Here is a 27,942-nt window from a genome sequence, read left to right as displayed (position 1 = left end):
CTGATGAGAACACGTCCGTGGTGACCCCCCCCCCCCCCCCTCCGAACCCTTTCGACAACTTCCCTCACCCGTGTGGGGCGCAGACATGACGAAGGAAGCTTGCAAACGTCACTCCTCGTGCGCCCGCGAATGTCTTAACCCCTAAAGAAAGAGTGCGGGCTTATTTGTAGGCCTCAATTGGGATTTTCAACCACGGCAACCTCCAGCCGGTGAGCAAAGTCGGGACTGAGGCCGTTGAGGAAGAGGCTGCCGTTTCTGGTCAGGGCCCCCGGCCCGGGACTGAGGGACAGAGTCAAGTTGGCGTAGGCCTCGCGATCCTCGCCGAGGTTGGCCGACAGCGTCCGTTTGCCCGGCGTCATTTCCTGGTTCAGGGAGGCGTTGATGCCCAGCTCCGAGGACAGCTTGCGCTTGATGGAGGCGGCGCGCTGGAAGCGGTCGTAGATGTCCACGCTCAGCCGCCGTCGGGTTTCTTTGAACTCGGCCGACACGTTGGCCGTCCACTCGGCGGCGTGCGCCCGGAACTCGCCCACCTGCAGTGCAGTGAGGCGCGCTGGCTCAACTGACCGCTAAAAAACCACTTGTGATGAAAAAGCATCAGTTGGGAACATTTTGATTTCCAACAATATCATTATATTGATGAGGCAAGTTCATGAAATGGATTTGAGGGGGTCAAGGGCAGTCGCGAGGCGGCCCCGTTGTCAGATGCGCAACGCTAATAAAATTGTATTGTATTGTATAAATCAAAGAAAATGAAGAGATAAATACATTGGAAAATGGAATAACAGGAACAAATACATATTTATTCAAAAAAAAAAATGGGTTCGTACGATTGGATATGACATTATAACATAGAAAATAAATATTACTTGGGCGCAACATACAATGTGGTTTTGAGGCTTATAACCAAAACTAAAACTAGAATAAAAGTAAAATGAGTCTACATGCTTTACAATATGCTATTAAATTAGTTTGTATTTTTCTATTCTTAATAATTGGGCTCGACGTTGTGGCTTGAAGACCACTGTCAAAAACTAAAACTTATAAGAATGATGTGTTTTGTGTGTGTTTTCAATTTTTTTTTATTTTGAAAAATTAGGTCCAACTTTGTGGCCCCGAGGACGGATAATAAATGAATAAAATTGAAAAATAAAATAAACTGCGATGACATGAAATGAACAAAATAAAATGATCTGTTTATAAAAAAGCGCTGACTACATGTGAATTATAGATTCAAATGTAATCCATTTTGTACGCCAAGCACACTGAGACGGCGCGTGATTTTCTTCCAGCCACGTAACCAGTGGCAGCTGGGCAATAGGGGGCGCTAGGGCGCCGCCCCACCGCTGATGGTGGTGCCCGCATTATCTCTACTATCCCTAACGAAATAGACATATTCCAAAATAGATGTACATCTATTTTTAGAACGAGCAGGATAAACAGTAGTAGTTCATTCATCTCCGGGCCCCGTTGAGCACCCCGTGCACGAAGCCTCGTTAAAAAGTCCGACTTTGACGAGGCTAGCCGCCGCGCGCTGAAAAGCGTCTCCTTTAATGTGTTGGAACATGCTCGTGCGCTATTGATCCAGGCGCTCCGTCGGGTCTCTGCGGCCTGTTTATTTATTTACCAGGCTCTGAAGTGTGCTTGGTTCAAGCTTCAGCCCATTTAGGTGAGAATGTATGTCTTCCCCCCACACCCACACCCACACACCCCCACACACACACACACACACACGCACCAGCATCACACAGTTGAGTGCGTGCTTCCACCTCCTCATTCTGACTTTGGCCGTCTTGGAATTCTCGGAAGAACTCCCAGCATGTACGGAAGCCCTAATTGGGCAAACGGCAATTCCCCAACGGCGTATGCAGTGGAGACGCACAAGCCGTTTTGAAGGCAGGAGACGAATGCTCTCGCTATACGGTTCACGTGTAAATAAATGATGATGCTGCCGCTGCGAGCGATGGTGTGCCTTGTTCTTACTGTACAGCACGCCTGGATTGCGTGCGTAAGGAATAATTGGGGCCCACAAGATACTGTACATTCGCGTCTTAGTTTTGTATCAGCCCGAGCCAATGTTTATGACACAAAAAAAAAAAAATAGGCGGTATAACCAACCGGGGCTGAACTCAACTCAGTTCTTTTCACAACGAGCAAAGGCTGGGTGATCATCAAAAATAAAAATAAAAAAAAAAAATTAAAAAGGGAAGCTTCAAGCTGATTAGTGCTATTCCCATTTGAGGTTTGCGGTAAAACTCAACTTTCAAACAAAGGCGATTTACACCCTGTGCATTTAAAACCAAGTGCCGAAAGAGCCCCTGCTAGCTTAAGGCTAACACAGAATGGAAAACATCATTGACACGCTAACCATTGGCATCGATAGGCGCAGTTTTGGAAACCTTTAAGAAACAAAGATTTGAACACAAGCGGTGGTGCAACATGTTGACAGACAAAACCATGGTAGTCATATATTCTTTATCCTCGGTGAAAAAAAAATGTATTTTCAAACCAAATGACTTTACAGGGTTTTTGAAATCCCCGGAGACGGCTTTAACGCGACACATCCTGCCTATTATGATGAGAACAAAATCGAAAGCACCTTTTTTTTTTTTTTTCTTCTCCACATACCTCCTCCTTGGTTTTCTTGGAGATGACGCGGAACCAGTCGCCGATCATGCTGAGCACGGCGGCAAAGTAGGCCAGACCCACCAGGATCCAGAACCACACCACTGGCTTGTAGTACTTGAGGTACTCCGGACTCTCGGAACCTCCTGCACAAGCACACTTTGTGTAAACCTTTCAAACTTTTGGACATTTTTCTTCTTACACAAGTTCCGATTCTTTAACTCCGGAAATGAGAAGAGAGGGACGGCGTCGCGTCGGTTTCAGCAAATATACATATATTTCTGGTAAATGAGCGGACTTAATGAGGATAGCGGAGCGCAGCATTGTTCCTTCAATAAAATCTGTCTGGGACCGGCTGATTCATTTGACGTGATGACGTGCACGGGGGCAGATTTCGCAGCGCGGTTAGGCGGCATAAGCGAGTTGACTTTTTAACCGAGGCTGTCGGCGCGCACACACACACACACACACACACACACACGCGCGCTAATCCATAATCATTAGGCCCGCTCGGGAGAATTTAGTCACACAGCTTAAGTGTTGCTTGTTCCCCGGCCGACACAACTTTCCATCTGCCGCTCTTTGCTTTCCGGCCTGTCAAAGTGCCCGGACGCAAAATATTCAGGTGACGTTCAAAACAGGTTGTGATATCACAAGGATAAAGTTGACATTTTATGGAGGACAAAAAAAAAAAAAAAGCGCACAATTTTATGGAAATGGTTTTGTGAAATGCAATGTGACAAACCAGCTGTAAATTTGACCTGAATAAAGTTGGCAAAGTTGAATAAAGCAAGAAGCAACCTCGCAATATAATAACCTGGGGAAAAAAAAAATGGCTGTAATTTTAAAGTGATTTAAAAAAAAAAAAAAAATGTTAAATGAGAAAAGATTGTAATTTAATTAAAAATGTTTTTAACATTTTGATAATTTTATGAAAAAGCTGTCATTTATAAGAAAACAAAATTACACTTGTAGTGTTAATTTGACAAAAAATAAGTTGTTACAATGTCCCATTAAGAATTCTATAGTTTTTTTTCTAATTTACAAAATTTTAAAGAAAAGTTGTATTTTTCCAAAAAGTTGTAATTTTAAAAAATTGCAATTTTTGTTCCTGTGGAACGTTTTCCAGGCCCTCCTGGAGCAAAAAGTGCATTTGGCAGCAAACTGAAAAATGAGCAATTTTCTGACGGGTCCGACCAAACGGTCAAAATCGGACCTCCTGCACAATCTTGTCAGGTTTGACTTTGGTTTTGGTTATACTTATGTCACAGTTGGGCAACACCAAGATGACGGACTAGAAAAGCACATTTAGTAAACCCGGTAAATAAGTAGATTCCAAACAAAACCCCTAAAAAAAAAAAAAAAAAAAAAAACAACGGAAAAAAACCCCCAAAAAACAACAAACTCAGCAAACCTTTTTCCCCGGCGACAAAGTCTCCGAATCCGATGGTGGTGAGCGTGATGACCACGAAGTAGATGGACTCCAGCGTGCTCCAGCCCTCGATGTGCTTGAAGATGACGGCCGGCAGCGCCACGAAGATCAGGCACCCGAACAGGATGAAGAGCAACGTGGAGATGACGCGGATCTTGGTCTGGCTGACTTTCCACTTCTGGGGGGGGGGGGCACACGTGACCGGCGAGGGGTTGACTTCACTTGAGCGGTCGCATTTCAACGGCGCTCCCATTTTATGGTCTGACATGCCTGCGCCCGACAACGGGGCGCTCTAAAGCCGCCGCGCGCTGGCAGGAAAAGGCGACACTGAAGGGGGCACACTAACTTGTTTGCGGGGGCGGGGGGAGGCATTAGCGCGCTACATCCAGTAAGATGATCTTGCCGCCTTTTATATATTTTGTCAACACCTCCGAACGGCCAAAACGTCAACACTGCCGCCATTTGCTGCACTACCTCGCAAGTCAACGATGCACCTCGCCGATGGAGATCTCTCGCCGCCGTCTTGCGGCACGCATCGCGCACCGCTCCCTTGTCTTTACTCTCAGCACCCCCCTCCCCGCCCATTACGTAAGCCACAAAGCGGGAGTGAGAGCGCAGGCACAAACACATGATGAAGACTGAAGCGGCCTTAACGAGCTCCAGAGACTCGAGTGCATCTTCTGTTATTGTGCGGGACCTCGTTAGAGGCGTGTGGAAAGGCGCGCGCTACTACTCGACTCCGCTTCCCATTGGTCCGAGAGCACCGAGCGAGACGTGAAACGACGTCCGGGTAGAGTTTGCCCGCCAACGGGGTCTCCTCACCGCCTTCACATTCGTCGCGAGAGCAGGCGAAGGCGCGGCTTTTGAACTCTACGTAGCGGCACCTTCCGAATCCTCTCGAGTCAACTCAATGATTTATGAATTCAGCGTTTCTTTTCGAAGAATTCAACAGGCAGGGCTGGTCAATATGGTGGCTTCCCGCAATTGGGGAAAAGATGCGTATAATTCACGTGGGGAAAAAAACTATCAAGAACATTTTTGGGTAAAGCTCAAAAATTCGTCCAAAAACGCCGATAAATCGGCACTTTTGGAGTAACACAAGGGTAAAATGGAATCCCCCCCCCCCCCCCCAAAAACTATTGAAAATTACAGAAAAAAAAAAATCAGCTTGCGATTGTCACATGACCAAACTCAGAAAACAGGTGAGCCGTGATCGGTCGTTACCTGAGGCATGAGCACCTGTGAAGTCATTTTCAGTCGCCAGCAAGTAGCAAAATGGCCGCCCGCCGAGATGGTGAAAAACGTCTGGGTTTTGCTGCTTTATTCATATGAGCTGAGTTGAGAGTTAACGTTCAAGCTGCGCATAATGTCAGAGTAGCTCCCATTCAAATGAACTGAACACTCAGCCCTACTATGCTACTGTATTTTAATGTTGCTCAAGCATCGTTTTGGGCTAGTACTTTGTGTACAAAAATTGGGAACCACTGGAATACATTCATGCGAATTCATGGAACAAATATTCGAATACAGGCTTAAAACGTCCGCTTCCGGCATTGAATTCATCTCAATCGAGTCCTGTTTGATTTAATATTGAGCTCATTCCAAATTCAGCCAACTTCTTGCCAACCGACCAGATGGCCTTTCATCCATTTATGCCTCTTCATTCATATTTAATGTCAGATATAACTAATTAAACCTTCTAAAGTGTTCTTGCGTCAATATGAAAAGAAAATATTAAAATCAGAAGTCACCCATGCGCGTTACCATTAAAATTCCGCACCACAAAGAAATGCCAAAAAGTCCCTGTCGGTCGTCATCTTCAAATCGGGGGCAAACTGTCTTTATTTTAATTTGCTACCTGGGACTCTGTTGGCATGGCAACCATGAAACCCCGCATCCACGGCTTCCACAATGACGCGTTTGACATTACGGCTTTTGCCTTTTGGCCCCCGATGAGGAAATGGCGGTAAGCATAAAAGAGAGACGGGGGGAAAGAAAAAAAAAAAAAAAAAAAAAAAAAAAAAAAAAAAAAGTCTCACCACTATCATCTTCTCCACTTTGGCGATTCCCTTGCCAAAAATGGTGCCCAGCTGGTCGCCCACGCCGGCCAACAGGAAGCCGAAGAGGGGGATCCCCATCAGAGCGTAGATGATGCAAAATATCCGCCCGCCTTCCGTGTGAGGGGAGGTGTTGCCGAAGCCTGTCAGGAGGAAACGCCGCAGCCATTCATGAGGAATTTCGACACAAGATGCGTCATCCCGATTCTGTGTATCGTTCAACCGCAATTAATGAAGCGTGGGCGTTGTTTTCACGCAATCGTCCGTCTGCGAAATGACTTCGGGGCCACTCGTAATGACTTTGGGGACTGGAGTGACTCTAAATGGGGGAGACGTGCCAATCGCTTTCAATGGCCGAGTGCTTCGTGTTCGGGGTCAGCTGTCGGCAGCGGAAAAAAACAAAACAAACAGCAACAACAAAAAACTGCAGATTGTGCTTTTCGGGTCAAAGTGCACTCGAGTGCTTTTTGGGGAACTGAGTCAGCTCCTCAAGTGGTAAGCAATTGAATCAGCTCAAGCTACACACTTGAATGGGATGAGATTCAAGACGTGAACTGGATCAAAATATGAAAATGTGCACTTTTGGAATCGAAAAAAATCAGTTTGGATTTAAAAGATGAGAGTACCGGATCACCCCACTTTAAAATATATCAACATCGAATCATCTTTTTGGGAGAGATGCACAACCCTAATATACATGTATACATATCGTCGCTGTGAATGTGAAAAAACGTCCATTTTTTTTCCAATTTTCTTATTTTTGTTAATCAATCAGTCAAACTTGACTTACATAACACTTTTCATACAATAAATGCAAATTCAATCATCGGCCGTGAGATATTTTAAAAAGGCCGATGCCGATATTAGTTAAAATGCAGAATATCTGCACCGGTAAACGGCAGGCGGCGCGGCGCGGCGCATTCGAAGACGAAGCTCACCTATGGTGGTGATGACGGTGCCGGCAAAGAAGAACGAGGAGCTGAGGTCCCAAAGGCTGGTCTGGTTGGAAGAGTTTCCTGACGGGTTCACACCTGCTCGGATGGCGGAAACCACTTGCTGGGAACCCGGGAATGCAAATAAATCAACAACAGCAAGAAAAGCAACAGTTGTTGAACAACATGACAGTGTGATTATTATTGTGTTTGTGGAATATTGCAAAATCCACCCGTTTTTAGTCATCTCAGGGGGCGGCCATTTTGTCACTTCTGTCGACTGAAATTGACATCACAGTTGCTCGGGGCTGTAGGTAACGACCAATCACAGCTCGCCTGTTTTCTGAAGCTGAACCATGATTGGTCGTTATCTTTTTTTTTTTTTACCCCGCTTTGTCCAAGCAGACTTTGATGCTACCGGCTGACAAGATGTGGCGGCACAGGAAACAGAAGAGCATTCCCCCCCCCCCCCTATCTTCCTCACACAGGACAAACAACTCTCGCTCTGTGACTTCCTTTGCAATAAAAAGATGAGCGCTACATATTTTTTCAAAATATCATTTCTCATCTAGCAGGGAAAGAAAGCACTCCAGCTGAACTGACCATTTGATGAAAGAATTTGTCAACATGCTACGAGTTGAGCATTTCAACATTTAACAGCGCACTGAAAATGGTGCCGTGGACGTCATGAATTCATTCGCAGTCATGGTTATCTCAGAGGGGCGACTTGAAAGGGGAAAAAATGTGGCTGAGCTAAGTGGTGACTCTGCAGAGGGGCAGGTGGGGCAGTGCCCTAGTAGATGGCAAACAAGTACAATTCATTAGACGCTGCTACATATCATCTACAGTGGCACATTTTAGCATTCAATTTTTACCACACTCCTTACGTGAACAATTATTAGCATTGACTTCCGATTTCCAAACAAGTTAACCATCAGTTTGTAATAACAACGATGAGGGAATGAAACGTTTATACGGTTTCACAGGGAAACCGTAACTGCGACTGACACAGGCAGGCACAACATTTCGAGACGCAAGCGTAATCGGAGAAAAAAGAAGACCGTTGTGTTAAAGTGTCAGTTGTTTGAAGGTTAACAAATTATCATCAACGCTAATTTTCTTGAGCCTTTCCATGTCGTTTTTGCCATATATGTTAGCATTAAGCTAGCAGACTTTTTTTTTTAAATTTCTCGTTTGGTTGAACAATTTGCCATTTAAAGATACAATTTTAACGCCTTGTTGCTGTGCAGTAGCAATTGTTTGAAAGTTTCTAATTTCCGTAACATGATGACGATGACAGTTCAACTGGAAACGAAACGCTACTGGCAGTCGGCGACAGTGTTACCCTGCAAAACCATTCCTGTCCCTTCCCATTACCTACCCCCCCAGGCGACTTTATTGTAATTATATCACACGGTTAACCTGACTTGATAGCTCCTACTTTATACCTGGCTCTCATTATGATCTTTTCCCAGACTTAATGACTAAAGACCATGAGGAATTTCTGCCGCTTGAAATATCATTAAAGGTCCTTTTAGCCTATAAAACAGTGCAGTGGATTGTACATGGTCCCTTGTCTGCGTCCACAATCAATAGTGAGACTGAATATGAAAAGGAAAGACCTTTGGGGGGGGTGGCAGACACACACACGCACACACTCTCTCTGTGTTCTCCCACCACGTGAGAGAAATAAATATAAAATCAATCACCGTTCCTTTGGTTCACATTGAAAACAATAAATGAGATCTCTGGGGAGTGCTTGGCTTATTTTTACGAGAAGCAGAAAATTAACGGAGCCGGAGAGCATCACAGTAGAAAAAAATGGACTATATATTTTTTTAACGTGATTTATCTCTCAAGATAGTGCCTTTTTTTTTAAACTATGTGTTGATAAATTTCACGAAAATGTTTTAAAAATCTTTTGTATTCAAATCAATTGTATTAAAAAGCGGAAGTCAACCCAAACATATTTTTTTTTCCAAGAATATGTTCCCAGCAGGCCCACTAGTTGAAACACGGCATTCGGATTCATTTTGCGTTTGTGGAATAGAAGCAGCAGAAAGCACTCGTTTTTAGCCATCTCTGGGGGCGGCCATTTTGTCTTCTGAAAATAACATCACAACTGTTCACAACGACCAATCACGGCTGACCTGTTTTCCTGTTTTATACTATTTAATCATACACTGGTTAAGTGTTGTGAATTCAATATATTCAATGTTTTTTTTTTTTTTAATTTCTTTTAAATTACAAATACAGGTGAATCATCATCGTCAGCATGACTTCAGTTCAACAGGTGGTGCTATTTAACTACATTTCTAACATACACTAAACATATCTCAGTGTATGCCAACACATGGCCGACAGTTGTTTTTGCACAAATAGACGTCACATAGCGTCTTTTGTCTGTCGGTTTCCACGACAGCGGCATTACACGGCCTGGTTACTACACAGAAACAACTCCATCCATGAACCGATTCATCTATTAACTATACGCCTTCTCCTCATTAGGGTCGCATGGTGAGCTGCAATGGGGTACACCCTGGCTAAAACGGTCACGCGCTTTGGAGTCCCACATGAGTCACCCCTCCCCCACAGTATAAAAAAACCGCGGGGCTTTGTTGGCGTCGGTGGCTAGCTAGCGCAATCGCAGGCTAAGCAGGGAACACTGTGAAAATTCTTTGCGCTTTTTAAGAACCTCTACTTCTTAATTTTTTGGAAACAGTTCTACTTTTACCAGAGCATCTGAACTTCTTTACATTTACTTCCTCTGATAAGGTTATTATTTCAAAAAAGCAGCACACCATCTTGCTCACCTTGACCAGATCCTCCAGCTCGGAGGAGTTGACGCAGCCGTGCACGGCCAAGAACTCCAGCTTCTCGGCCAGGATGGCCATCTTCTGCGAGCTCTCGTGCGGCTGCTCCAGGGCGCGGAAGACGGTGGCGCCGATCACCAGGTAGAGCACCACCAGGAAGAAGATGGCCGTCACCGTCTTCCAGCGCATGACGGTGGCGCGGGCGCCGTCGCACTCGTCCTCCTCGGCGCACGTCAGCACCACCGGCTTGGCCGAGAACGACAGGCGGGGCTTGCAGTTGTGGGCGGCAGACTTGGGGTCAAGGAGATCAGGTGCGGCCACTGCACAGGAAAGAGTTTAGATTTAATACAGAGCAGTGAGCAGCTCATTGTTTACTCTTCAAACAGCCTAGTGGGCCTCTTCTATACAGTATGCATACATACTCTCAGAGCACAAGAAAGAAAATTCTGTGGTCTGATGAGACAAAGATTGAACTCTTTGGAGGAAAGCGGGCATCGCTTATCAACGGACCACCGGCATCCCTACAGTCAAGCATGGTGGTGGCAGCATCATGTAGTGGGGATGCTTTTCAGCGGTAGGAGCTGGGAAACTAGTCCGAATTGAGGGAAAGATGAATGCGGAAAAGTATCCTGAGGAATCCTGGATGAAAACCTGCTCCAGAGTGCTCAGGACCCCAGAGTGAATGAAACCCCTTCACATATTTATACTACGAACAGTATTACATAACCGCGTTCATATTTCATGTTCTCCGGACCAAGAGATGTAACACAGCCACAGTGGACCAGGTCAGAGCCAGGATAGATTCTAAGTACCACCCTGCAATGGCTTGTTGCCGTTCCACGCCACCGTACTGGGGAAGCGCATCAAATATTAAAATATTCATTCATATTAAAAAACATTCTTAGCCGGCAACTGTGGTTGGCTGCTGTTGCATAACCACTTTGTGGCACTCCTCCTTAATGTGTTTTTTACAGTAACCAGCTAATAAACGCTTGCTGAATGCAAGCACTGCTGCAACCACATATACATGACCATAAAATACCTCCATATATGATAAAAAAAAAAAAAAGTCAAAATGATACCAATAAAATAATAGAATCAAAATGTTATATAAATGAAGCCACTGGGATACAAGAATCCAAATCGAAAATAGAGTGAAAATTATAACAGTAAAACAAAATATGATGACTACTACAACAACTAATAATAATAATAATAATAACATTTAAAAAGTGTTTGAATAATCACAATCAACTCAAAATCAGGAAAAAAAAATCATGCTAAATAAATTACCAAATTGGAATAAAAAAATGAAAATCTAAATTAAATAAGAGTGAAAATAATAATAATAATAATAGTAATAATAACTATGAGTTAACAAATTAATTTAAATAAAGAAAATGGGACTAATAACACTTAAGGTAAACACATATTTAATTTATAAGTACTTAAAATTAGGCACAAAAATATAAAAATGCAAACAATATAAAATTGAGAAAAAATAGAAAGTGGTGACAAAATCATATTTTTGTTATACTAATGCAAAATAAGCATTTCATTCCCTAACCTCAATAACCTGTATTGACAGGTTACATGCGGAACATTTTTTTTTTTTTTTTTTTTTTTTTTTAATTATTTTTCAAGTTGAACCAAACAGAAAAATCAATTGTCTTGATGCACAACTCCCAATTTCCCGACCGCATCATTCAATCTATTTGAAGCTCAAAAACACAACTGATAGCATCTTGCTTGCCAATCATTTGTCGCACTTACTTCTCGACCATCTCCTCTCTTCTTCGGTTCCCTCCTCGACAGATCTTATCTCCAACAAAGTGCTTCGGCGCCCCGCCAACCTCCTCCTCCTCCTCCTCCTCACTGGAGTTGTTGATGATTTTTGCCTGGCGTGATGGACGTGGGCGCGCTCCACATGGCTCCTCCGGCGTGTCGTCTCCGGCCGAGAGACAAATGCGGGCAGGGCATGACGTTCCGCACCTGCTAGACGCGCCGCGGCGCTGCGGGAAACCGGGAAATCTCCTCCGTCAGATCCATCCAGGTGCTGGGAAGCCCGCTGGATGTGCTGCTTGGAGGACTTTTGCCGTCTGCCTTCAACGCTGGAGTGGACTGATGGTGCGTGCTTGCCTTGGAGAGGGAGAGAGGCAGAGAGGGAGAGAGCGAGTGAGAGAGAGAGAGAGCGAGAGAGAGAGACATACATCTTGCACAGTCTAATGAGATCCATCCATTCAGCGGCCATTCGGGAGAAATGCTGTGAAAAGTACGATATGAGCCACAGCAAAAGCCCCTGGGACCATAAAACTCATTACTGCTGCTATTTTGGTTAGCAACAGCGTTAAAATTCAAATGTGATCAACTGTGACATGGAAGTTAATAAGAGTAATAACAATGCAAATAATAATAATAAGTCATACTTGAATAGTGCTTTTCCTAGCATGCAATTAATACCTGGAAATGAAAGTTTTTGATGAACACTTGAGTCTACTACACTACTGTATTGTAATGCTGATGATTATGGTGTGAAGTATTTATTCAGGTAGAGCGATTAGGATATAAACCACAAAGAAAATAATTAAGATTGTTATTAATATAAATTGGAAAAAAAATGACAATTACAAAATGCAAATGTAAATAAAAAAAAATAAAAATAAAAATAAACAAAATACAACATTACTGCAAATATAAATACAGTCACAATTATGTAACATGGTGGCCTTCATATTGTCCGCCACTAAAAATGATTTGGGCCATTTTCACATCAGCTACTTGACTTGTCGCTGTTGATCCTGTGACACCGGCGCCACGTTGTCTTTGCCGCGCGCGCACTCACGCACCCGCGCACAGCAGTCTACATTTTAATCCCCAAACACTCTGATGCAACGTGAACGTGCAAACTTGACTTTTCAAAATGTAGCACTTTATGACAAAATACAGCAGTGCCTTGTGACAACAGGGGTATATTCTTTATCCTCTGCGAAAAATGACTCGTTTTACTCCAGTCAACTGCAGTATTTGTGAAACTCTTCAATTGTGTCTGCATGCTGGTACTATACTGCCCCCTTGGTGGCCATTTTGTGCGCAGCAGAAAAAGCTGCAACGACCATGTCATGACACACAAACGTCCTAATGCTTGATTATATTACTATATGTTGATGTAAAGTACAATATTCTAGCGTGCTATTTTCCTTACTAATATGGCGGAAAAAGTGTCAACTAGGGAAAAATAATAACAAGAAGCAATATAAAACAAAGTAATGTAGTGAGTGAGCCTCTATTGAGACTGAAGAGTAAAACAAAAGCCAAGCTTTTAATTGGCTTTGCCTCATTGTGCTATCACTACTTTTATGAACTTTGTTGTTATTGTCCACGGCCGGTTGTCGTGAACAAGGACCAGATGCTCTTTTAATTCCGCGACGTCCTTCCTAGTAACAGTTGTTCCCGTGAGCGGTGTTAAATGCTCTTTTGTACGTGTTGCTGCTCCGTGTGTGTTAAAGTAGCAGCTGGATCATAATTAACAGCGATGCTAATTTGAATTAGCCTGTCGGTAGCGTTTCACATTGTATGTTAGCATTCGGCTAGTGGATTTTCGTCGGACAAACTCATTTGGGTGAACATTTCGCTGCTTTAAAAAAGTTTGTTTTGGATTGGCCGCATCGCGAGTAGGTCTGGTCAGAGCTCTAAATTTGACTATAATAAACACATTTAAGAGCATGTCTGTTGGTTGCAGTAGGATGTCAAGATAATTGGAGGGTCCAGATAGATAAAGAGACGGATAACATTGCCCAGTTTCTTTGAAGGCCGCATCAGCGACAGGAAATAGACGAGAGTGTTCTGAAAACACGACGTGCTAATGGTTCCTAGCCGCTTGGCATTAAAGCCACCGTTTGGCCGCCCTGTTTGTGGCGGCTGATGAGTCACGCTGCATTCGGGATGGATGGGAAATCCCAAACGAGTTCCAAATGCTCCTCTCAGTACAAAAACGGAACAACCAAAAAGTAAATGAATGTACCTGATGTAGAGATTGTCTATTATTAGGAGAGGCTGAACTTCACAGTTTCCACAGCCAACTTTTTTCGAAGCATGAAATGATTTTTCTTTTCACTTGAATTTGCCTGACTGCTGACCTTGCCTTGCGCTCTTGTCAGCTGTGTCACGACTTTGGAACGTCACCTTCAAACGGTTTCAATGACTTTTTTCACTTGAGGAGAAAAACCAAGCAAGAGGAAAAAAATAGGGAAATATGTTCACTAAGTAATTTCATTTTTATTTGCTTTGTCATTATAAGGTACTGGGCGTAAACTAATGAGGGGGGGAAATGAATTTAAATTATTTGAGCATTATGACTCGTGGGGAAAACAGAGGGGGGGGGTGTGATGACTTCCTGAAGTGTTTCCACACCACTTTTTCGTGTGTGTGTGCGTGTGTGTGTGTGTAGGGGTGTTGTCATCTCATTTTTGTAAAGATTTGATCGTATCCTTTCACATTTTTGACCCTCAAAATAACAACACAGCCATTAGTCTAAACTGCTGGCAACAAAAGTGAGTACACACAAGTGAGAGTGTCCTGAGGGTTAAGGTAGAGCTGGAAGATAAATATTGGCGGCCGCACCAAACAGTGATGGTGATAATTTAGACAGTTTCACCTAAGGGTGTACTCACTTTTGTTGCCAGCTTTTTACACATCAATGGCTGCGTTCTCACTTTTGTTTGATGCTGTAAATGGGAGAGACAAGCTCATTTTCTTTTCTTCCTTGGCTTCCCGCTTGGATGTCAGTGTCACCTTTCTTACGACAAGCGCAACTCAGCAGCGGGGGGTTAATGAGGATAAATGTGAGGGTGGGCCCGCTTCGGTCCTGACAAAGGGTAGCGCTGACCGAGAGGACAAACGCAACGGCTCAGTTATAAAACCAGCCCGATGTGTTTATATGCAGTCCCATACGTGGAAACCACAGGCTGCTACATGGGTGGTGAAGCAGCGTGTGGCTCATCATTCAACCTACAAAGTAACTGTAAACAATTCAATGAATACCATGCTCGGTTTTCGCAAGCCTTAATTTCCCAATTGGCGGAACATTCTTTCAAAATAAAAGTTGCAGTATAATAGCACACTTTCTTAGCATCCATGGCTTATTTAACAGTCGCATTCAAATAAAAGCACTAAATAGTTGGCGTGTGACTGCTTAAAAAAAAAAGCCACCATATGGCCAAATAAAATGTGGTGACATTGTTAGCTACTTCTGTGCTTTTATTTTTGAAGGCCGGACATTTGATTTGACAGCATGTTGCACCGACGCTGCCCCAACTTGTTGGACTGTTGCCGAGCAGACCAGGAGGCTTGTTATCGCCTTGAGTGCTAAAAAAAAAAAAAAAAAAAAAGCTCGCCTTGCGGCATGCGCCACAAGCCTTTTTACACAATATGACCAAAATGTCCACGTGCCAGACATTTGAGAAAGAAGGCGAGAAACATGAGTGAAACAGATCCATCACTGAAGATGAGTTTCCGCTGAACTAGGAAAGTCTTTGTGACGGTTCCCGATGTGTTTAAATATCCAGGCGCCACGAAAGCTTTTGTATTCACCCGAGTGTGTCAAACGGCGCTGAGAGAAAATCACGGGCCGATCAATACGCGTCTCGGAGCTCAACTGGGCAATCCGTGCGGCTCAATTGGACCTGTCATGTTTGACTCCCGCCTCGTTCCTCCCTGCGGACACAATCGCTAGACTGCCGGAGAGCTTTATTTGTCAAGAGAATTGACTGCTTCTAGAAGGAAGAACAAATCTTGAACCCCATTTACCGCTGACCTGTTCGCGATAGGTGAAAATCTGCAATAAAGAGACGGTAAAAAAAAAAAAAAAAAAAAAAAGAAAAGCCAATCAGGGCCCCAAGTGTTTTCTTGAGCTACATGCTTCACCACACCTCAAGATATAGATGAATTCTTGGAGGAGGTCTGCACTCTAGTGCCTGAAATTCATCCTGCCACGTAAATGGCGTCATGCAGAAGAATCATAAATAAGCGACAACACCGGCAGTTCTTTGAACGCTGGTGATTGATCATGATGAAGGCTCGCCGGGGAAATTGCCTGCGGCATCAGCATTCACGGAGAGGACGACCTTGAAAGCTAAATGCCGAGGTCATGTGAGCATTCATCCCAAGGGCTGATGTCACAATTCACATTCCCGTTACTTTGCCGTCCTTGCGTGTGTGTCGATGGGCCGCGCCATTCCTGCGCTAATTGCCGCTTTCCTTGCAGCCGCACACGTATTATTTAGTGCAGATGTGCTCCCCCAGATAGAGCTGGACTGCACTTTTCAAAAGCAATTTCCTCCCGTTTAACTCCCGCTTATGTGTATCGATGTGACAAGAAAAGAGGGCCAAGTAATTCACCTTTGCTCTTTCGTACCAGAGACACGCGGGGAACACGGCAACGATACTAAAGACGTTGTAATATTTGGAAGGGCAGCAGGGTGGATATACGGATGTATACATATATATATGTATATACATATATACTTATCTACATATATGCGTATATACGTACATGTATCCGTATATCCGTATATACTTATCTACATATGCGTATATACGTACATATATCCGTATATACAGTACATATATAGGGATATACATATATATGGATATAGATACATATGTATATACATATATGTATGTACTATACATATATGTATACTTATATACATATATGCGTATATACGTACATATATACGTATATCTGTATAAACGTATATACAGTACCTATACAGGGATATACGTATATGTGGATATACATACATACAGTATATGTATGTACTGTACATATATGTATAAATATTTGTTTTGTTGGATTTTTTTTGAGGCGGCAGGAATCGATTCATGTCATTTCCATAAATTTCAATAGGGAATGCTGATCATTGTTTTCAATCTTGAAAAAACCCAAACGTGTCCCGTTCTCGACTCTCCTCTACCACCTTGTCATCCTTCATTCACATCACCAGAAAGACATTTCAATGGGTGCTTGTTGTCATTCTGCCACACGCGTGTACAGTACGTCCACGTGTCGGTCGGCAGACTTTGCACAAACCCAATTAACCTTCTCTTCTCGCTGACACGGAATCCTAATTAGATTTGGCAATATTGATTGCATTCGACATATGTCGTTAGGCCCTTTGCTCGTATGCAGCAGGTCCTTGATTCGGGAGGGCAATCGAATGACTAAAAACTGCTTATAACAGATTGACCATTAGATTTAAGTGGGATTGTTATCAATGATTTATTAATGGCAGTGGCGGGCGCTGCGCTTGATACTTGGGCCTTCAGCAGTCTTGTAGTGTACGAGAGCACTAAAACGCTTTCTCATTTTCATGTCTCCGTACTTTAGTGCATTAGTTATCATTTTGGCAACTTTCAGTTTCACTCAACCACATTCCACAGTCATATATGCTTTATCCTCTGTGCAGAATTACTAATATTAGTGCCGTACTGATAAGCTGAGAGATGAGTTAAGACGTCTCAATGAAGCGTCATGATTTTTACAAATCCAACGTGTTTTTCGAGCCAAGCCAAGAGAAACGAAGAGAATAGACGGTTTGGGATGAAGGAATACAGTGTCCTGGAACAAATATGAAATGAATATAAACGCAGGTCAGTGATTCTGACCGTGTTTCGGCCTTACTGCCCTGACCGACTGATGTATTGATGTCAGTAGACATGTGAGGTGACCAATTAGCTAAACCGCTCATAAATCCAAAGTGCTGATGTTGCAACGGCCCACCCATGGTCATAAATATGATCATGTGACCCGCTGGCTGTGACAGGACAGCAGATTGCGGGCCTCCTGGATCCAGATGTCGAAGCCGCATGTTTTCATAATAAGGATGATAGTCCGAAAAAGGATTACCACTGGAGCTTATGGTCCGCGGCTGCTCTGTTAGTTGGCAAACAATGCAAACTGCTGATAGTCGGGGATTTACGTCCGATGTCAGCGTGTGAGTCATCTGCGGTGCGTTTTAATTTGATAGCTGCATAAAGTGGATGGGTCATTAGCAGCGCTGCCAAAGCTTTTTAGCGTGGCCGTGTCAAAAACCACGAGAGGACAGTTACTGCGAGTAATGGCGCCGCCGGAAAACTACTGGACACTTCATTAGGTACACAGATGAGGTTTGTATCATCACATTGGCAGTTGGCACATCTACTGGGTTAGGCGTGGGCACTTTGGAGCGCCTCGTTGTCTTTAGATATACATATACATTATGTATATCTATCTATCTATCTCTCTATATATATATTCACATTATCCAGTACCTAAGAAGAAGTAGTGCTCAGTTTCAAAATGGTTTGCATCTGCTGGACTAGAAAGACAATTTCCGAGTGTTTACTCACGTAATAAAGAGCACTTTGCCACAACGGGAAACAATAATAAAAGGAGCCAAAACGAGGCAATTTATGACAGACTTTGCTAAATGAAATTGATATTAGCAGCTGATATGTGAGTGATAAAGCTTTTAGTGATGATGAGGAATGTGATGTCGCTGGAAATGGGAAAAAATATGATTCTAGCTGGGGGGGGGGGGTGTATTGCGGGGTGGTGGGGGTCAGAAATGTCTAATTACACATCAGCAGGCTGCATAATAATCGACTCAATACTCACAGAGACTAACACACACACTTACAAACATCTCAAATGCCATTTTCATTGCACAAATGCAAGAGGGCATGATTATTAAAGCAATTGCACACATTATGTTTAAAGGAAGCAAGAGAAGGAGATTTTTAAGGAGATGTGTGCTGGAGATGTCGTGATTTATGGGAAATACATCTGTCCTGATACACCTTTTCATCCGGATAATGTTTTTCTTTTTTTTTTGGGAGGGGGGGGGGGGGGGGCTTGTCGGACTGATCTCATCTGAGCACAGACAAAATGCTTTCCCCTTTCCCCCACGTTGTCACCCTTTCGTGCCTGTGCTGGCATGTTGCCATGGTTACCCAGGCACCGTCACGACAAAATGTAATTCATGGCTGCATGTACGAGGTCAGGCTTTATTGCGTCGGTGTAGTTTCAACTTTTCACTCGGCAAAGGGTCACCGCCGCCGCTTTAATTCGCCCTGATTTGGACATATTCCCTCGCAAGACATTCGTTTAGTCCACACTTGATGAGCCAAAAGGCTGTGAGGCATGTGTCATTGCCACAGTGTCCGCGTCGGGAACATGACACGGGAACAAAGCGCAATGATGACATGAGGCCCCTCCCTCGCCCACCCCGAAAAAAGACGAAACTTACAAAACAAGGTCATAGAGGAGACTTCGTTGTTTGGATGACTTGCCACTTGTAAATATCCTTAAATGTCCCTGTAAAGTGAAAAATAAATGTAAAAAAACATGTGCACTCGCAGCCAACAACGAGGCACTCGAAAGTGGTCATGCCAACATGAAGCGCTGGTCCACACAGTGGCTGTCATGTTGGACTTACATGTTCTCTTTTTTTATTTTTGCTCTACTGCCTTCTCTCCTTGACGCGCGTGCACTCACGGTCAACCACAAGGCACTCTAAAGTGTCCACAGCAGCCTTAAGCCCAGTCCACTTGCTGGCTGACGAGACAAACCTATCGAAAACTAAAAATTCCCACCTCCGGGTTCTTCTGTCTTGCTCTGTGTGACATATGCACACTTGCAACGAACAATGAGGCTCTCTAAGGTGGCCACGACAGCAGACCATCCAAAGGAGTTAAAAAAATATATAAAGAATAAAATCACTTCTTTTTTCGCAAAAGTCGGCAGATTTTTTTTTTTTCATGGGGGTGGGGGGGTTCTCTGTTTTATGTTGTAATGTTTTAATGTCTAGGAAAAAAATCGGCATAAATCTGGAGATTTTTTACCTATTTTAAAAAGGCTAATATTGGCCAATTAATCGGTGAGGCCCAAGTTTTAGCCACACCTAAATAAATGAATACAAATCTAGAAAATTGTAAATGGTTAAAAACAGTTGCATGCTATATGGCCACATTACTTTAGCAATTATCCTTAAACATGTATTTAAAGGAAAATCTCGGAATTCACTTGACAGGGAAGGCAAAGACACAAGTTTGCCTTTGTTTTGATTTTTTGCGGTGAATCTTGAGTTTAGGAAACCAAGCCAGCCGTGTTCTTCTTGTCACCCCATTTGGCAATAAATATGTCCTCTGTTGTGATGTAAGTGTCCCCCACCCCAGTTCCCACCTCCTCTCCTTCTTGTTAAATAAGACGCCGAAGACAGTCCGCTATGAACAAAAGCCGCGGATGCAACACCACAATTGGCGACTGACGTCATCGGACGACGCAAAGACACATTGATGAAACATTCAGCCTGCTGCTAGACAAAAGCCTCATGCTGCGAATGCGGATGTCCTGATAAACGGTGCGATAACACTTCACAGTACACTGCGCACCATCATTAGTGTGGAACTAATCAGTGTTGGCCACATTATTGACACATTGGCGCGTTAGAGGCCCACACAATACTATCACCTAAATGAGTAATGAAGTAGTAGTTACTCGGAGTAGCAATGACAAACTTCTTCTAAGCGTGGCATGACAAAATGCGATGTACTTTTACTTTTTTTTTATTTTTTACTTTTTTGCAGCAATGTTCTAATGCAGCAATGTTCTAATGCCAGTTGACTCGGTACTAACATATATATATATATATATATATATATATATACACATACATACATACATACATATATATATATATATATATATATATACTATTTATATATACACACATATACGGTATATACATATACAGTATATCGTCGCTGTCCTGTGAAAAACACTTATCTCCAATTTTGGAAACTTTTTTAATTTTCACTTAAATGCGATGTCTGTAACACGGAAACATGATTCATGTAAAAATAAGAAAATGAAAACAACGGAGACGTGACAGCGATGATATACTAATATATATACATATATACGCATATATATACATATAGACATACATATTATATGAACACAAAATTCATGATTCAGCTTAAGGCAACGACGCGTCATTAAGTTGCATTATAGTGCCACCATGTGGTCGTAACCCTGTTGCGTGCGCCAATGACTCCGGTTTGGATGTAGCGATTGCCTTTCGTCCTCGTCTTTGTCATGGTCTAGTGGGCTTTTTGAATGTTAAACACCTGATTTAGGTCACAACACACTTGATTTTGCAGTCAAGCGGACTTATCAAAGCAAAGCGACGTCACTGGCGGAGTGTCGTCTCGCAAGCAGAGAGGAAGTCGAGCATGTGGAGGAGCCAGCGGCGGAACTAGAGGATTGGCGTCATAATAGGATAAACACCCCTCATACACCCACTCACCCCCGGCCGGGCCCTTGGGAGCTAAGAGAAGGATTAGCCGGCTTGCTGCACGCTTTACTTGGGGGCTACAAATATCATCAAATATGCACAGAAAAGCTGTCAAGCCACAACTCATTTCCGCATGCAATAATGAAAACTACTAGAGTGTACTTATCGTGGGATTAAGTCATGGAATCATTTTGCATATATTTGTGTACATGTATACAAAGAAGTGTAATTGAGCACAGTTGAGCCTGTGCAATGTATTAGAGTTTCCTTATTCAAAAAGTGCATTATGCAATTCTTTGGGGGCGGGGCAGGGAGGCTGCTACGAATTAATGGAATTTCCATTCATTTCTATGGAGGCAGATGATTTGACATACAAGTGTTTTGTGGTCACAAAATAAATTTGATTTGATTTTATTAAAAATGTTTAAACTTTAAAATTAATTTTTTTTTTTTTTCAAATGTTAGGGCAGAAAAAAAGCAATGTAGATACCGCAATATTCAATATAAATATGACAAAGTCATTTTAAGTTACCTTTGCAAGTGGTTATTAAAATCGTTTGAATCGAGCGCTTGAAATTTGATTTTTTTTTTTTTCTTAAAGGACACTTAACTTTTTAATCGAAAAATAGAAGTACAGTGATGTGTTTCCTTTTCGTCTTATGCACAGCCCCTCTCCTCTAAATTCAACACCACCTCCCCATTTGCTCTTTCTCTCTCACTGCGCGTGAATCCTCTTACAGGAGGATTAGGGGCCTAAGATGTCTAGTGAAAGGGAGAGCGCAAAGTAAGACGCCAGAAGACGCAAACAGCCACACAGAAGCTCAGAGAGTGACAACGGCAACAACAACAAAAAAGAGGACGCGGAGCATGGAAAGGGGCCCTCAGCCCAAAGCGCAGGGCCCAGGAAGGGGTCAGAGGTCATTTCTCAATGAGGTCAGTGTTTACATTGTGTCCTACAAAATAATGGCGAGTAACAAAGTACAAATATTTTGCTACTGCACTTGAGTAGATTTTTCAAGTATCTGTCTGCAGTATCAGTATCAGAAATGGGCAGTAAGCTGAAAAACACATTGTGTTTTTTTTTTTTTCCAGTTGTTATCATGATTTCATTTAGCATGTTTTAGGGAATGGGTATTGTATACAGTTGACAGTTAAAACTCAATTCTTTATGTTAATTTCAGGCTGTTTTTTTTTTTTTTACTTGAGGACAAAAAACGTGCGATATGATTCTTCAAAAAAGAGTTTTCCGTCTGTTTTTTGCCCACTAAATCTAAACAACCACCTAACTTTGTCTTTAAGTCCACTAGCTTAATGCTAACATGAGAAATGCCACAGCCAGGCTAATGAATAGCACAGGTTTTGCGGGGTTTTGTAACCTTATAAGCACCTGATATTTATATATTCAGATGGGTAATATGCAAAGCTATATTTTCTTTATCCTCTGCCAACGTGAGAACAGAAGCAGCACAATGTCCATTGAACTGAAGCAAAAAATGGGGCAAATCCAGTTTTTGGGGCAGGCGGGAACAACATTTCTATTCACTTTTGCCACTCGCGTCAAACGTCTTACTCCCGCTAGTCAGCAGAGACTCACCCGTTGAAGTCGAGCACGGGGCCCCGCTAGGCAGCCATGCGGTGGGCCCAACCTCCAGCGCGGGGCTCGGCTGTCTGGGCCCTGCTGGTGCTTCTCTCGGGGGCGACGGCGGAGCAGCTCAACGCCACCACGCGGCGCAACGGCGGCGGCTCCCAGTGCGGAGAGTACACCAACCAGGTCATGCAAAGCAAAGCGACTCCTTAGAGACCCGGCCGACGATGACGGCGGATCTTGTCCCGCTTTCACCTACCTGCAGCTGATGGAGGACGGCATGTGCCGCCTGGTGGCCACGCTGCCGCAGCTGGACGAGCAGCGCTGCCCCGACATGTTCCGCTGCACCGACGAGGTTTCCTATTGGCTGCACGAGAACGAGGAGCGCAAGCAGCAAATGGCGGCGCTGAAGGAGACCATCTCACAGCTGCGCGAGGAGCTCCGGAACCACCGGCATCGCATCAAGGCCTTCGAGATGCAGGTGGGAAAGCCTTTTGTGCCCTCTGTGCTGCGCTTCCGTTTTGGCCTAAAAGATCAAATAACGCCTGTGAGCATGTTGTCGTGGCAGCCGATCCCACTTCTGGCACCGGGGTGGCATCAGAATTTGGAGTGACTTCAATAAAATAACTTGTGACGAGTCTGCTCGCTGTCAAAAGTCAAACGGCCTGACAAGGACACAGCAGAAAAATCTCTTGACGTGATTGACACAGCAGATGAGTCAGTTGACAGGGCAGCCAATCCCACCAACATGGTGCCAGAAGTGGGACTGGTTTACCATCACAATTCTGACACAAACGTGAAATTTGAAGTGGGATGGGTTGACAAGAAATACACATTGATTGAGTCCACCAACATGGCAGCCAATCCCACTTCTGATACCAATATGGTGTCAGAAGTGGGACCGGCTTACTATTTCAATTCTAGCACTAATGTGACATTTTGAAGTGGGATTGGTTTATAAGAAAGAGTGAGTCAGTTCACACATCAGCCGGTGTCAGAAGCGGGACTGTCTTGCAACCCCAATTCTGACACCAGTGTGATTGGTTTTCAGCAAATGATAAGTCAGTTGACATGACAGCCAACATGACAGCTTTGGTGTCAGAAGCGGGATTGGTGTCAGTATAGCGGTCTTTATTCTTGTTTCTGCTTCTGTCCTGTTCCAATACACGATACGGTTGCAGGCAGCAAGCATAATGTGCCCACACCCCGCTAACATATCCTTGACCTCGCTAACTAACAGGATTAGCCTCATGCGCCATGATCCACTGAGCCAATGAGAAAACACAGCGTTGAGCCAAAGGTGGGCTCACGTGACGTGTGATGTCGCGCCCGGCCGGCAACGGGGCCTCGGGGCACGTGTGCGCCGCGCGTGTGCATTGTCCTCACCACCAATGTTGTCTTGCGCGGTGGCAGCGTGACGACGGAAATCATTTCAACGCCTCCTTGGAGCGGCGTTTCCACGAGATGGAGGTGCACTACGCCGAGGCCACCAGCCTGCTGCATCTGCAGGGAACGCTCATCCTCAACCTGCAGGTATCAAACTCAAATGAAAGTACATCAGCGGTTATCGAGTGCCTGGTCGCATTAGAGCGCCTCATGGTTGGCCTTGAGTGAGCGCAGGTCACACAGTGAAAGGCAGAGGAGGGGGAAGAAAAGTCCCACATGACAGCCAGCTATGGATAGTGGCTTTGCGGTGTTATGGGCACTTTAGAGCGTCTCGTTGTTGGCCATGAGTGCATGCACATCACAGTAAGAAGGCGTAAGAGTGGTGGAATCGTTTTTTTTGTTGTTTTTTTTTTTTTAAGTCTGACGCAATGGCCAGCGTGTGGACCAAGATTTGCACTTTTGTGGGCTCTTTGGAGCGCCTCGTTGTCATGATAACTCATTCACCGCCATTGACGAATTTGTCTTTTCACAGTCGAGCCATTCAATCCCAGGAACTTATTTATATTATTTTCACATTTTTTTCAAACGTTAGGGTAAAAGAGGGTCTTAAAATGCATAGCAGTGAATTCGTTTTTTTTTTAATCATTCATTCATCATGTCTATTTTTAGAACCAAGTTCACAACCTCAGCCGAGTAGTGGAGCACGTGAAGAAGAGTCCCGATTGTTTGATCAACATCGTCCGGCCCAACCCTCTCATGAGCACCCAGCAGGCCACGCACCCGGGTCCGCTCCTCCGGCTGTTTGAAAAGTACCATGCTTTTCCAGCAGAGGGCGCCGAATACCCACTTGTCACTCTACTTGGCTCCCTTTAGAAATCCATCACATGAGGAACTGTCCCATCGACTGCGCCTCCATCTACTACAACGGAGTGAGGAGGTCAGGCGTCTACACCGTGGTGCCGTCGCTCGCAGGCATGCCCGTGGAGGTCTACTGCGATATGGACACTGACGGTCAGTCGCACATCTGTCCACAGCAGTTCTGATTCCAGAATACGATTAATTACTTCACGGAACAAAATCATTGTCATTTTATGGCTAATGACAACTGATTCTGAATCTGATTCTGAAGGCCCCGGGCAGATTAGATTGACATGGCAACGCATAGAGGCTGAAATCTGATTGGAACCCCCCCCCCCAAAAAAACAAAAAACAAAAAAAACATCTGCGTACGCTGACTAGAATGAGGTCACTGATAACAATACAGTACATCAGACGTGGGAAATGCTAAGTGTACGTCAGTATCGTTGAAACAAGCAAATTGAATGCAAATTGGGTTCAATTTGAACTTTGCATCCCTTCTGTCCCAACGCTCGCAGCACACAGTTAGATAGGGAACCTGCTCTAAAACATATCAGCACTGTACTGTGAAAAGACTTTGGTCCATATTTTTTCAATTTTGACATAAATGGTGTTTCTGCATAATGTGAACATTTGAAAAAAAAAAAAGACAAAATTGGACATGCATGTTCTTCACAGGAAAACGATGATATACACTTTTATTATGTTTCAATGTAGAATTAAAAAGAAAATCTGCAATCCCACACTCACCTTCCTGCCGCGCCGCTTTGCTTGTGCGCAGGTGGCGGCTGGACGGTGATCCAGAGGCGGGCGGACGGCTCCGTCAGCTTCGACCGCAGCTGGCGCGAATACAGGGCCGGTTTCGGCGACCTCCACTCCGAGTTCTGGCTGGGCAACGACCACATCCACGACCTGAGCGGCCAGGGCGACTACAGCCTGCGAATTGACCTGGAGGACTGGAGCAACAAGCACAAGCATGCGCTCTATCAGCACTTCAGGTGGGCGTCCCACTCGAAACAAAACAGCAGAAAAGTTCTTCTGGTTCTTATTCAGAAATGCGTCGTGAGCAATGCCGACTCGCTAACATCTACGTCGTTGGCTTTTTTCACGCCGTGTTTGTCATTCACTCCGTCAACCCAGAAATGTTTTCAAACATTTTATGAAATACATTTGAATGAAATCACTTTTTTAGGAGCTTATTATCGGCGCTGTGTTTGTGTCCAAACTGTGCATAATCTGTCAGTGACCAACAAAAATATCATTAGCAACAAGCTAACAAAAATATCATTAGCCTTATATAGTTGCCCAAGTTATTTTTTTTTATGCTATTAAGCTAATTTTAGGATGTACAATTCTGCCTTTTGACAAACATTCAGGTCTACTACACGACTATATTAAGGCTGTGATTACAGAGCCAAGTTTTTGGAGGTGGTAGTTGTTGTAAACAGTTTGGGAACCACTGCAAACATACATACTCTCTTCAGCTGTGTGGTGACGTCGGTCTCTCTCTAACTGACAATCGAGCCGAGATTCACCCCTAGTCTTCATCTTCTATTCAAAAGCTGTGCTGATGTCAAATCCAAGGCGATGCAAGGCCGCCATCTACAGGGATCTGTTAGTCATTGCAGTGGTTTACAAACAAAACGAAAAAGTTGTCATGCATGCGGCACAGTGTAGAAGATGAGGAGCACCGGTACCGTCTGCACGTGTCGGGCTTCAGCGGCAGCGCGCGCGACTCTTTCGGCTGGTACCACGACAAGCACGGCTTCAGCACGCCCGACAGCGGCGACATCTGCGCCGAGATCTCCCACGGCGGATGGTGGTACAGCCAATGCTTCTACGCCAATCTCAACGGCGTCTACTACAGGGTGATTGTCCAAGCGAGACAAGTTGAGTGCGAATTTCTCCAAAGACGCCCGTTGAGCCGTGCTTGTGTCCCGCAGGGAGGCCACTACACGCCAAGGGGCAAAGGTCAGCTGGGCCCCGACGGGATCGTGTGGCACTCGTGGAGGGACTCGGACTACTACTCGCTACGCAAAGTCGCCATGATGATCCGGCCGCGCGCCTTTCAAAGACATCGGTCTCCCTGAGCAACTGTGACCATGGCGACAACTCTACATGAACACTTAATTTTACATGGGGAATGATTATTTTTGTACTTTAATTTTGTATCATTAGATGTTTTTATTTTATTTTTTTTAAATGAAGTTTAATGAAAGCAGATTATTAATGACAGTTATGATGATAATGAGTGCCCAACAGACAAACAGGGCGGCACGGAAATATAATTGCATGAATAAACCCAATGAAATTACAGGTGCAGCTAATTACATCAAAAAATAATTGATTTTTGTAGGTTAATACAAAAAGCCAAAGACATATTATAGAGATGATGATTGTTTTTCCATGTAATATTCTTATTTCTCGAGGTGGATGAATTTGGGCTTTTTATTAGCCAGAAGCTATAAAATTAAAATGAACTACTTGACAATGTGCAGTGACTCATAGAGTCTGCTGGTGTGGCCGCTTTAGAGCGCCTTGTTGATGGTTGCGAGTGGATGCACGTCATGCTGAGACAGTCAGAAGAGCGAGGAAGAGATTTGTTTTTTTTTTTGTTTTGTTTTTTTTAAGTCCGACTTGATAGCAAGCTTGCAAGCAGGGTAGTTAACACACTTTTCTGTGGTGTGCCCAACTTATTCGCACTTTACGGGGGTTTTAAATGACTCGACAAAGTAAATAGCTGTGCATGTTTGTCTCCAGCTGCACCTGATGACAGCGGGAGCCTCGCGCAGGGCTTAAAGGCCTCTCTCACTGCCCCCCCCCCCCCCCCCCCCCCACTTGGACACGACTGCACAAACCCTCTCTATGACCCTTTGCCCGCTCATTCTCATTCCTCGCCGTATCTCGAGAGCAAGAAATCT

General features: G+C 44.1%; 2 protein-coding genes across 2 annotated transcripts; one reads left to right on the top strand and one right to left on the bottom strand.

The window, feature by feature from the left end:
• Positions 1-45: 45 nt before the first annotated feature.
• LOC147128404 (potassium channel subfamily K member 2-like) lies at positions 46-24,403 on the bottom strand. Its single transcript, XM_086018841.1, has 9 exons — positions 24,164-24,403; positions 22,787-23,303; positions 11,630-11,995; positions 9,857-10,176; positions 7,050-7,167; positions 6,094-6,254; positions 4,037-4,232; positions 2,626-2,768; positions 46-530 (listed from the first exon to the last, which is right to left on the bottom strand). Coding segments are annotated over exons 3-9 (1,296 nt in total). The 5' UTR covers positions 11,631-11,995; positions 22,787-23,303; positions 24,164-24,403; the 3' UTR covers positions 46-173.
• LOC147128403 (angiopoietin-4) lies at positions 21,961-27,670 on the top strand. The gene is made up of 9 exons (XM_086018842.1): positions 21,961-22,125; positions 22,772-22,963; positions 23,043-23,258; positions 24,191-24,310; positions 24,833-24,947; positions 25,037-25,174; positions 25,803-26,019; positions 26,694-26,889; positions 26,965-27,670. Exons 2-9 carry the CDS (start codon positions 22,823-22,825, stop codon positions 27,109-27,111), a joined length of 1,290 nt encoding a protein of 429 aa, XP_085874968.1. The 5' UTR covers positions 21,961-22,125; positions 22,772-22,822; the 3' UTR covers positions 27,112-27,670.
• The last annotated feature ends 272 nt before the right edge of the window (positions 27,671-27,942 follow it).

The sequence above is a fragment of the Filicampus tigris genome, chromosome 20 (assembly GCF_054856515.1).
Source record: "Filicampus tigris isolate MCC_2025a chromosome 20, RoL_Ftig_1.0, whole genome shotgun sequence".
Classification (NCBI taxonomy): domain Eukaryota; kingdom Metazoa; phylum Chordata; class Actinopteri; order Syngnathiformes; family Syngnathidae; genus Filicampus; species Filicampus tigris.
This window is presented reverse-complemented; position numbering and strand designations above follow the sequence as displayed.